Source organism: Vidua chalybeata, chromosome 4, assembly GCF_026979565.1.
Source record: "Vidua chalybeata isolate OUT-0048 chromosome 4, bVidCha1 merged haplotype, whole genome shotgun sequence".
Taxonomy (NCBI): Eukaryota; Metazoa; Chordata; class Aves; order Passeriformes; family Viduidae; genus Vidua; species Vidua chalybeata.
In genome coordinates, this window is record NC_071533.1 from 49,899,345 (window position 1) to 49,911,908 (window position 12,564).

General features: G+C 39.1%; 1 protein-coding gene across 2 annotated transcripts in view; it reads right to left on the minus strand.

Moving 5' to 3' along the window:
• N4BP2 (NEDD4 binding protein 2) overlaps window positions 1-12,564 on the minus strand; it is a 35,950-nt gene extending 23,386 nt beyond the window's left edge. The window contains exons 1-6 of one of the 2 annotated variants that reach the window (XM_053940503.1): window positions 12,508-12,564; window positions 8,137-8,251; window positions 7,675-7,847; window positions 4,792-5,130; window positions 1,765-2,995; window positions 833-957 (exon numbers count right to left, since the gene is read on the minus strand). In XM_053940503.1, the coding sequence (XP_053796478.1) occupies window positions 833-957; window positions 1,765-2,995; window positions 4,792-5,008 (1,573 nt within the window). In that variant the 5' untranslated portion in view covers window positions 5,009-5,130; window positions 7,675-7,847; window positions 8,137-8,251; window positions 12,508-12,564. Of the gene's footprint in view, window positions 1-832; window positions 958-1,764; window positions 2,996-4,791; window positions 5,131-6,188; window positions 6,271-7,674; window positions 7,848-8,136; window positions 8,252-12,507 lie in introns of those variants that run through there. The other variant, XM_053940504.1, reaches the window with a different exon arrangement.

Consider the following 12,564-nt stretch of genomic DNA (forward strand, 5'->3'; position numbering starts at 1 on the left):
ACCTTAAAGTGGACTTCTTTGTTGCATACAAAATTCTTGGCTTTATAACAGTCTTAAGATTAGTCCACTCTGTAAACTGTATAAAATATGAAAAATCAAAAGAATTATTGTAATTTAAATACACATTAATGAAATGTATAGAACCACTAACTTTGAGACACAGCATCATGTTTCTGTAGCCATGTTGCAATGTGTCTGAACAATCAGTTCTTGCTGAATCCCACATTTATTATTTCATTTCTCCACTAGTAGAAATTTGACAGCAGAAAAGGGACCATGGTTTAAATTTAGCAAGTAAAAGCTTAAAAAACTTGTTCTATGGTGAGTTTAGCACAGGTCACTGTCAAAAAAACCCCATCCAATTATGAAATTGGGAAAAAATAATTTATTATTCTTGCTCTTGTAATTTTGTTTAAATTTGACAACAATTTTATGTACAAGAGGGAAAAAAGATAACTAAGAGCAGGAAGATATCAGTATATTATTTGTATCCTCATTACTTACTACATATGCATATTATGGATCATCTCTGAAGAAATATTTCTGGGAGATGGTGTAGGTAACCACTCCAGAAATGGGACACTACCCAAAATACATACCATGATAAAATCTGAGGACAAAACATACTCTTGACAAAGACAGTGGCATTTCTAATTGCAAAACACACAATGAACAGATGACTTCTGAGTTTGTGCTCACATTCTTTTTCCATACATATTAAAAAATACTTCTATGATGGGATAAATGCTTGTCACGTAACAAGCCAAGCATATTTTTGAACAGCAAATAAGCACTGAACTGTGAGCAAGCTAATCCCTTATTTATATCTCACCTCGTTTCCTGTTCCAGTCATGTGCTTCCCCTAAGCAATCAGGATCATAAAGGTATTGTCCATGTTTGTAAAAGTAATCATCAGTACTGAGAATGATTCCACCTGGATTATCCTCAAGTAAATTCCTGTGAAAGATCAAGAAATAAACAGCTTTTTCCCCCTTCATATTTTTTTTTAGTCTTTTGCACAAAACTAAAATTATTTGGAATGGGTAAGGTAGGTAAGAGGAGGGGAAAAAATCAACCTCCAAGCAAATATGATCTATAATAATTTCCCTCCTTTGTTTTTTCCAAAGGCTGAGGATTATCTAGGGGACAGAGCTGATCTAGTTTCCCTACAAGTCTCTCATTTCAAAACATCAAGGGAGGTATTTTTCCATCTACATGTAGCGACATACTTTCACACTAACAAATATCCTGTCTTAATTGCATCACATGTTTCAGGTGTCAGTCAAAAGGAGTCTTAGTTCAACCTAGGCTTTCAGAAAGAAAAGGAGTCAAAAATACCCCCAAGAAGCTTCACATATACTACTTCTACAATAAAAGTCATACAGTGAAAGCGGAATTTCTGCCTGTAAAGAGCTGGCATATTTCCATCAGTGTTATTCAAAAAAAGCCACTCGAAATAAACTGGGACTGAAAGAATACAGTAGACCTAACACTACAGCAATGATGCTCTGCTGACAAACTCCTTTGTTCAGTGATAGAAGTTAAAGCTTATCATTTCTATTTCAATTTCCACTAGGAAAAGACCTGCAAGCAACTCTGCTCTCAGCAATTATCATTACCTATCACACTGTGTGTACTGTGCAGCTTGCAATTAGGGTTTACAGATTACTATTTACAAGTGTCAGAAAACTGCCTCTGCCTATGCCAAATCCTGTACACAATTAAGCAATTTTTTTTTAGAAGCTCACAATATAAATGTTCTACCTTGCCAAATATGATTTTCCTGATCCTGGAACACCTCTGAGAAGAACAAGTACTTGACCTATTAGTTGCATCTTTTTTCTCATCATGTGACAAACAGGTGGTTGCTGTGCTTGCGGGAGGCTCAATTTTGAGTTTCTATCTTGATTTCCCCATACCTTCAGAGAAGAGCTGCCATCCCAGGCATTTGAAACCACTGGGGAGGAAAGAAAAAGTCCTTTTTCCGAAGTTCTACAGTCAGAAACAGGTCTCCACTGCCCTGGACTGACAGCCACAGGAATTACAAAGCTGTGACTTCCACTGGAAGGATAAAACACAGGAGCCATGAGATTCCAGTGTTGTTGAGATTGACCTGATGGTGTAGGAAAATTTAAGTTATAACCCTGCTGAGTTTGCTGAGTATCTACAGGTTTTTGTGTTTTGAAACTGGATGTTTCAGGAGAAATATATGCCTCTGGAAGAGAAGCACTCTGGTAGCTGCTAAAGGCAGTCACTTCATCTTCATGTTGTTCCAGGCACCCTGAATTAGGATCTCCAGTAACAGCTACTCCAAGTTCCATAGGTCTTTGGGAGTACCCACAAGAAGCAGCAGTCACACTACTTTGATCCAAAACAGTATCTTGTGTCTGATCAGAATTTTCACACGATATTTCTCCATTTGATAGTTTATATACTGCTGAAGCCACATCATGTTGAACGTGCATTTCCAACAAATCAGAATCTTCCAGTATCTCTTCAAAATTGTCTGATGCAGATGGTGAGCTTGTCTGGATGCTCAGCTGACTCACTGGCAGCTGGGAACAGCAGAAGTTTTCTAAAACCTCAGTATTTGTCTCTGCTTGCTGTGGAAAAAGTAGGACATTGCAAACTGAATCAGGTTTTTCCCACTCAGGAAATTTGGTAAAACCATCCTCTTCCACAGGGTGCTCATATACTATTTGGTCATTTGCAGAATTAGGCAATTCCTCACTCAAGCTGTAACTCTGAAAGGCATTTTCTAGTAGGGAATCCAGTTCTCCAGTCAGCTGCACACCAGGTGACAGGACCTTTTCTACTGCTGCTCCAGAATAACTATGTGCTGCAGCACCTTCCCCCATTCCTTCATTTGCAATAGATCTTTGCTGATTAACAAGAGGTAATGATGATGCTGCTAAATCAAAACCCAAGGTTTTTGAAGATGCTGCTCCTTTGGCATGGGTGGACAGCTCTAGAAGATGATCCATAGCATTTTCTACTGTTGGGTAAGATAAACAGAATAAAGTATGGTAACTAAACAAGCCCAGGCTGATGCACATGCAATTCTTTACTTGAGGAAGCATTTATTACAACTAAAGAAACAACCAAAAGACAGTTCAGCAATTCACCTTTAAATATAGCTTCTGAAACTCCCTTGATCCATTTCTCTTTAGAAATAAAGGCAGAACTCAATACAGACATATTGAAAAATAACAACCTAATAAAATTACTATGGAAATACCATCTAAAAATTACAGATTTTAATTGGAAAAAATACTAGAGCTGGATGTTTAAATGGATACTTATTTCTAATCTAATATAACTGAAATAGTATAAAATAAATTAAAAACTCTACTAAGGATGAAAGAGATAAAAGTATGCAAAGCATGTTCATTATGGCCCACTTTAAAATGTCCTATCTAACATAGCCTGAAAAATCCAGTATCTGCATTAATTCTTTGTAAAGCCACTAAATTGAGTAGAGGGTGCCAGTGATCAACATGAACAAAATGAAAAGCAGGCACAAACATCATCTGAGCCCTAAAGCTAAGCTTCTGTTTTCCTGAAAGACAGTGTAGCAAAAACTTTAAGCTCATTTAAGTATGACTCCATCTGCGTTCATTAAACAAAATCTTTGTCAACCTTCCAGCTTCTCTACTGTATGAAAACAACTTATTAGCACTCAGATATGATAACCTTTCCATTTTTAAACTACTGTTTACAGTACAAGGCTCTGAACTCTCCATGTTTACTGCATTCTCCAATAACCTTACATAAAATTGTTATTATGGTAAAGGTTGAATCTTATTAACAGTTCGGAGCATGAATCAGTAATTCCATCAAATTCCATTTTAAAATGAACAAAAATTTTAACAGCACTCTCACATTTGTTCTTAAGTTGTAAACTCTGTACAATTTAGGTAATAAAAACAGTCCTTTTAGTTACCTACCTTTCATACGTATAAAAAAATACCAAAATCTGCTTTCTTAGCACATATTCTTACAATAATCAATTAATCACATCTGATCATATGAATACAAATTCATTAAAATGCTCCATATATGGCTTATTCCCCTGCACCTCATGCAGTACTTTTATCATAAGCAAATAACCTTGCATAGAGAGGAATTTTAAAACCACAGAAGAATGGGAGGGACTGGGCATAAATATGAAAATGGTCTGCCAGGAGAGTTGGGTATGTAGGTCAGCGGAGTGTAGGGAAAGAAACTAGTTCCTTGCCTTAGTTCCAGCAAAGCTGATGAGAACTAAACATGGGAAACAGAATTTATCCTGCAGAAACTAATCCTCAGTGGACACAACAAGATGACAATGCAAAATAAATGTAAGACAAAAGCTCAGTTCAAGCACTCACAGAAAAGCAAATGCTGCCAGGACCATATATGGCATACCATCAAAAAACTGTGATCTAGAACATAAAATACTACTCCTGCAGAAACAGCTTAGGCATCTTGCAGATAGGCACAGAAACTTAATTGGAAAAACTAGGTTCTCCTCACAACCCCACCACTGCCTGCTCTGTGTCACAGAATAATCCACTCTACACAGTACCTCCATTTATGGAGTGCACTGCTCCATTTACCAGGCTCACAGAAACATTGTTAAACTTGGAGAATCTTACACGGTTATAAAATTTCAAAATATTATTACTCCCCTACTTATAAAAAGTTAAACTCACAAATATGATTGCAACACCCACACCAACTTTCCTGGAGTTGCACCAGTTAAGAGCTATCTGCATGTGAAACAAAACAGTAATGTCAGCTGTATTTTACCTTTAAAATCACATTCAGACAGAACCATATAAACCACACTAGGATCCAGGTCAGAAAACATCTCTGACATGCTGTTGAAGAGCTCTTCCTTATTGACATAATGCATTGCTTGTGCTGCTAAGTGGCTTGGGTCCCCCTGGGATACAGCAACAGCAGTTCTGTCAGAACTGCCATTCCTCTGAGAAGGACTCCCACCAGTTTTCCTCTTCCGTGGCATTTTGTTTTCTAATATCCAGCGTGCTTTTTGTTCTGTTTGTTCACACGGGGCTGACAGCACCAAGCTCAAAAATCACAAAAAAAGTCCTCCTAACTGGGATAGACCGAACATAAATTGCAGACCTGGAATTAAAAAAAAAAAAAAAAAACAGAAAAAATTTAACACATGATCACATTTCCACATCTTCTATTTAAGTAGCTAAAAGATTAAAAATACACATAAGCATACAGGAAAACATTTTCTACATGTCTGCCTTTTTTCTTTTCAAATGGCTGACAGATAGAGCAGCCTTATTTTCCAGTTAACTAGACATGGAATCTGTGTCTGGAAGAGAGAACAAATAGAATGTAGCTTAAAAGAGAAATACAGAAAAGTAAGGTTTGCAGTGCCAGGTGACCAGTTCACAAATATTCCTCTGCTACTGAGGATCAGTTAACATTATGGAACATCTACATTCAGTTACCATTCAGAAGCTACTCCTCTTATGGAAGTACTGGAAGATGTAACATGTTACCAAATCTTTCAAAACTTTTTCATTACTTCTCCCCACCCATGATATTTTAAGAATAAACAGGAGTTCTAACAATGGCAGAGAGGTTGTGGAGTCTGCAACTGCACATATTCTCAAAACCTGACCAAATAGCCCTGCTTGAACCAGGCTGTTTCAAGGCTTGGGTAATGTGCTTCAGGCACTCCTGCTTGATTTGATTGTTGGATTGAACTAAGTGACATCCAGAAGTGCCTCAGCCTGTGTGGGTTTTTTTTTAATTGTTCCAACTTAACAACTCCACAATTGTTACAACACTTTACAACTCTATAAACCATAAAGCAAGAAGAGGTTTCTGTCCAACCCCCCCCCCCACTTCTGCCGTGAAGCCTTTGAACACATCTAGTTACAACATTACAGCATCTATAATAACTGCAATTACTGCATTAATCTAGTATAGAAAAGGTAAGCATTTATTAATTGAAATACAAGCATGGAGTACAGCATGGTCTCCCTTTTTTCTTTATATCAGTATCAAAGCTCTGTTGAATTCTTGTGATGATTGTAATAAACTAATTTATAGTTTTTACAAATAATTATTCACAAGCAAACCTTAGTAAGGTTCAGAAATCTGAAATTACAGCAAAGAGTCACTATTTACCAATAACAATTACTGAGTAGGCCATAAAATACCTGTTATATAAAACAGGTTATTTTGCCAGTGGTGATCAATTCAACATGTGCAGATAAATCAACGGCAGCACTTCCATTTTCACTTAGTCCTTCCCTTCCTGGCACACAAATGACAATGCCAGATTAGTGCCAGATTAGTGTCAGATTCAAACAGCACTTCTCCATTATCCTCTAGCAATCTCTTCCAACAACCAAGAGATTGCCATGGTTTAGCTGAGGTGTCAGGGAACAGGTTGGACTTGATGATCTTGAAGGTCTCTTCCAACCTTGTGATTCTGTGATTCTGTGAACATTTAGCAGAATGTTGACTGTTATGTTTTCAAGTTATAGAAATTTATGAAAGCAAAACAGACAACTTTAGGATCCCCAGGAGTTTCTATCATGTGTACATGGACTTTAGAGAGACAAACCAGACGGATGTCTGAGACAATAACAAGGTCAAGGTAATCTGAAATGCATGACAAGGAAAACAATACTCAGGAAAAGGAAGAAGCAGACTTCCAAAAATAAAGGAGAAACCATAGTGGAAAATACTAATTGGCTAGACTGAGCTGAGACAACTGCAGCTGATTTTTTCATCACACTTTTTTTTTGATTCACCTCTCTGAAAGTTATTCATGCACCTTGACATTACTGTGCAGCAATAGACTTCAAGCAGAACTCTTCAAGTGTTGTCAGTGTTTGAATCCAGCTCTCTTATAATGATCAATCCTGTAAGGACATGCTGCTGAAAAACATGTTCTGACTGCAAGTCCCATTACACATAACATTTCAAGTATAGGAAAAGAAGTAACTAGGTAGTATTCAAGAGCAGGCAGAACACATAGAATAGAGGAAGAAAAATACTAAACTACTTTCTAACTGAGTTATAGTTGATACCAAAAGTATTCACAAAACTCATTGAATCAAAGAGATTGTATTAGGGAACCATCAGCAGTAAATAAAGTTTTTCGATGTCATTACAATGCCTTATTTTTTAAGCAAACATATCAGAGAGGTATTCTAACCACTACTGAATGTTTATGAAAAGCATTAAGCAACATGAGACACTTCTGGTTTAACTGTGACCAAGTTCAAATGGCAAATAATTTATCAGTATTACTTCTCTTCATTTTTTAAGGACAGAGGAAGTGTCTAGCCTTGACATAACACAAGAGTCAAACAATATGAACAAAGCTGCCCAATTTGTATATATTTTTTAATTTCTCGGAATACTTAAGGTAGTTAACTCCATACATATAAAAGAGATTGGTTTGGTTTTCATTGGGTGGCAGTGGTGACAGCTTTTTAGTCTGGTCTACTTTTGGGGTTTTTGAACAATTTCTTAATTTCAAGCTATATAAAATATTTATCATGTAACGGCCACGTGAACCTTCTGGCTTTTTTAAAAAAACAAATAAACACATGCACATATATACAAGTTGGGACTGGAGAAAAAAAAATCCTATTTGTAATACATATAAAATAGCAATGGCACAGAACTTACATCTTTAGCTTCACTGAGTTGCCCCACAGTGGGTCCTTTCTCATCTTTCCAAAACCACCACTGATGGCACATTTAATAAAGATCTGCTGTTAAAAACTGTAATGCACTCTTCTGTCAGGAAACCATACTTTCTAACGTACAAATCAGATGTCAGCAGAAGTGGCTGCTTCCTCCTGACAAAGGAATAATCAGAATACAAATTAAAATTTGTATTTTGCTCGCTTTAAGCAGTTTTAACAATGAACAATACACTTAATAGGTTTGAGTAGATTAAGCACAGCTAATATCTTATATAAGTACCAAACATTTCAAGCTGAGCTCAACAGTAAGTTTTCCTAAGGATAAGAACATCTACCTGATTTCAGTTTTTAGATGACTTCTTATCTAAAAAAGCTGACTTACATCAGGTAATGAAATAACATAGCAGAAAAATTAGCTAGAAATAAAGGTAAGTTTCCTCACTTGTCATTCCACTTGGTTCTTCGCCACAGTTCTTAACCATCTTGAAAAGGTTTACATATCCATGCTGGTGAAGACTAGATTCATTCCATCATGTGGGAAATTAGGCAAATAAAATCTGGCACATCAAAATAAAATTATGTTACTTACACAGCTTATTTGTAAAGTCCTACTAATGCTAAAGAACTGCACTTCAATTCATCAAAGCGTCTGCCAACTCCTAATCCAATGTGTACATACCAAAGATGTTAGGTCTACTCAAAGTCTGACAATTCCAGTTTACATATTAGCCTAGAGCTTACTCCTCACAAGTCTTGTGCTTCCAAAGAACTTTAAAAACCCCCAAACAGCAATAAAACCACCGAACAAAATAAAGAATAAACATCAACAACAAAAAACCCAAACACACAAAAAAACACCAAAACCAAACTGAACATGTACACCTAAATTAGGTAAAGAACTTGAAACAACTATTCTGTCACACTCCTAACATGACAAGTTGATGGCCTAAATACTCTTCACAAGAAATGGAGATACCCATCTCACATTTTACATCTAACTTTATTCCACTGCTCCAAAGAATTTAAAACTGTTATCAAAACACACAAAGCACTTCACTTAAGCACGAACTTGATGAGAATCCAAATTTACAAAACAAAGGACATGTTGCAGACATAGAAAGTTATTCACCTCAACAAAGTGGCTTCAGAAAAATCATACGAGGAAAACCTGAAAAGCCATTCAATTATTTTACAGAACAACCATTCAACAAAGGTAATTTCCACATTTGTTCATTTGCACTTTGAGGTTTCCTGAGTGGAGAAAAAACTATTAAGTATTTAAATACAAGCACAAGAGGAAAAGCAGCCAATGAAATCAAACTGACACCAATTCATTTTACTTTCTATATATATATATAAAAAAAAAAAGCTTTTCTTTTTTTGGACAATGTTTGAGTCCCCCCTCTATAAACCAGAAGCTAAAAAAGGAAAGAAAAAAACAGGAAATGCCTTCCAGCAGATTTTTCTCAGTAAGTGTAGGAGTAGCAAAGGAGATAGTTTAGGAGCCTTTTGCGCTCTTCTGTTTCTGCCAGCAGTCAGCAAGGGAACATTCATTATTGAATGTGAAAATCTATACCCAGCTAAAGACAATGCTTCTGGAAACACTTCAAGGATCTTTTCTACTCTCTCATTCTTCCACTCTGTGTTATTCCCACTGGCTTTTCCAAGGTCTTGTTCAACAGTTTTAACAAAGGTCCTCCTTTGTCATATCAAGTTCTGTCAAAGTGCAAGATACAAATAGGTCTAATTCCTAACTAACTTGCATACACTTGCTTTAAGCAATCTGTTCTGTTAGGATTTTTTTCCACTTTGGTGATTTTTAAGTCCCAGGTCAGACAGATTCTTTTGAAGCTGCTGCAAAAAATAAGTATTCCTTTGAGAACAAAACAAAAGCTTCATCCAACTACATACATAGTTCAAGAGTACAAAACCAGCATAAACTCATCTGAAGTAGATGCTTATGAAGCAAACACAGCCTACAGAAGAACAGAGCCATGTTTGCTAGGAAGGACTCAAAAACTCTTCTGCATGTGACATGCCATGAGAAGTCAACCTGCAGCGGAAGTCACCTAGTGTTTCACAGGTGACAGAAGCTGTGAAATTCCATATTGTGCAGTTTTCTTTCAAGACAAAGCTTCTCTTGCTCGAGCCCTTTCATAGGGCTCTGTGGGACAGTCAAATCTGCTGGATGTACATGCTTAAAGCAATGATGTGGGAGGAGGAAAGCCACCAGTGAGTGTGTTCACCACCAGGTCTGCTTGAAAGGAACTTCCTTTTGCTGTGCACTGAAGGACAAAGCTTGGATTTTGGCAAAAATATGCAAGTATTATAAAGAGTGCAGATATACAGCATGACAAACTAAAAAAAAAAAAAAAACAACAAACAACCAGGTATTCTCCTTGTTTAGGTGGAGAAGGTTGTTGCTTGGGTGTTTGTTGGTTTGGGGTGGTTTTTTTTTGTTTGTTTGGGGTTGGGTTTTTTTTTTTTTTGGTGGTTTTTTTTTGTTTGTTTTTTGGTTTTTTTTTTGAGTTTGTGGAATTTTTTTTCAGAAAACAGTATACTGAGTATCTGCAAAATGTCTTTCCACTTCTAGGGGCATTTAGAGATATTTGATCCTTTTATAGCTTCCCTTCTATGTCTTTCTCCCATACAGCTCCCAGCCCAATAAATCAGGCTGAAGAAAGGGTTTCCCATGGCAAATTTGGCTTTGAGGAGAGACCTTCCAGGATGCTGAGCTCTTGGGCTACCTGGGCTGTCCCCAGTGCAGACTCCACACAGCCCAGCAGTGTTACTGTGACCTATGCCCAGTCCCTGAAGTGATGCTGCAGGCTGAAACAAAGATGAATCTTGTAGTAATGTTGGTGCTTCTGCAATTCCACACCTGACATTAGTACTACTGCTTAAGGTTTTATTCCAACTCCGCACTACAAGACACAGAGAGGTATCTGGAAAGAGGAAAGAGAACTCCAGCAGTCCTGCAGCTACAACTTGCCCACACCATGCTTCCAGAGACTATTCAAAACTCAGCCTTACTCAATTCTGACAGGCAATATAACTGACAGCTAATTAATGCCCTACTGGCATTTTTATAGTAGCAGAGCCTCTGTGAGAAAAACGAAGGCAGCAACGTCTTAAAATTCAAAGATTATTATTTTTAATAGAGTTCTTCTGGATGTGAATTTAGCTCTATAAACATTCCTGAAATAATCATTTGACTGTGTCAGCCACTTAGCATAAATTACAAATCAGTACACAGGTAGGAGTGAAAAACAAGAGACTGCGCAACACCTCAGACCTAAAATCCTCCAATGCCATTTTTATAGTCCCTCTATATCACTGGCTTCCCCAGATGAAATGCATTAATATTAATACAACAGAGGAAGAGGGTTTTTTTAAAAAAAGTGTAATCAAGGCAACAAGAAATAGAGGGCAACTCCATAGCTAAAACAAAACAAAAACCAAGAGACAGTAAGAAAAAAACCTGTATTTATTGAAAAATAAAATACAGGATTTTAAGACGTGCTTTGACGCTGTTGAATTTTCCTGACCAGTTCTTGGTACAGTCTACAGGAACCCGAACTGCAAACACGTGCTGCAACCATGTGACACAAGCAAGCCCAGTCCCAGTCAGGGTGACTGTGCCGGCAAGAATGAGGGTTAAAACTTTCAACCTTACAAACGTATACCATACTTAAACTTTTTCTGCCTTTCTGTCATTTTCTCCGTTTATATTTCAGCCTTTGGCTCTCAAATCACAACTAAAGACGAGTTATCTAAAACTTTCACTCCTGTTGGAGTTCTTTGGAGTTCTATGAAAATGGAGTTTTCATTTTAGGAGTTATTCTCAACTTTTCACTGTACGGTTCTTCTGCTCAGACTAAGATGCAGACTAAACTTTGTCAATGCCCTTTGTCAATAGCATATAAGTGTCTCTTAACAGTCACACTGTCCTTAGTCTTTCAGTATACGAGTTAAGAAAAGTACTGCTAAATATGAACTTTTTTTCTTGCTTTTGAAGCCAAGCTCCTCCAAAACCCCAGTGACCTTATGGTACTTGATCAGCAAAGCTGCAAATCCTGTCCAAGCACGGAGGGATACTACGCTACAAAGGTCACAAACAACCTCACGATAAACACGTTTCAGCGGTTCTCGACTGTTAAGAACGAACAAGCCTTTAGAGTACTTAGAATCTTTTGATTTCATTTTGAACAGGGTCAATTTCTCTCGCGGGCTCTATTCTTCTCGAGATGAAGTTCACGAGCACTCCGCCCTGCTTACTGCGCGGCGGCCGAAGCCTTTCCACCGACTCGCTGGCCCTGCCCTTCCACAGCTGCAGGCAGGGCAGCAGTCGGGACTACTGCAGAAGGCCGGGAAATTCGGTGACGGGCGGAGGGGGGCAGGCCGCCGGCACGGCGGCGCTCAGCACAGCGGCGGGGAGCGCCGAGGCCACATGAAGGCCCCGGGGAGAGCAGGCCCGAGCGGCGGCCCCAGCCGCGCGGTGGAAGGGCCCGCCCGCGACCACACTGCCGCGGCCGCTTCGCGCCAGCGACGACCCGCGCCCGCAGCCCGGCCGCGGGCGGGCGGTCAAGCTGCGCCGCCCCCGCCCCGCTGCCTCCCCTCCCACCCGCAGGCAACTCCTCTGCAGTGACGCCGGGGACGGGTCCCCCCGGCCCGCCGCCATACGGGACGCGTCGCGGGGGCCGCCTGCCTCCCGCCCCGGGGAGACCGCGGCGAAGAGCTCCGCGCCCTATCGGGAGCGGGGGGAGGGCGAAGCTCCTCCCCAGCCCCGCCGCCAGACCCCGCCGGCCTTTACCTCGCTCGGCTCGGCTCAGCTCAGCTCAGCTCAGCTCGCTCGCTGCCGCCGGCGGCG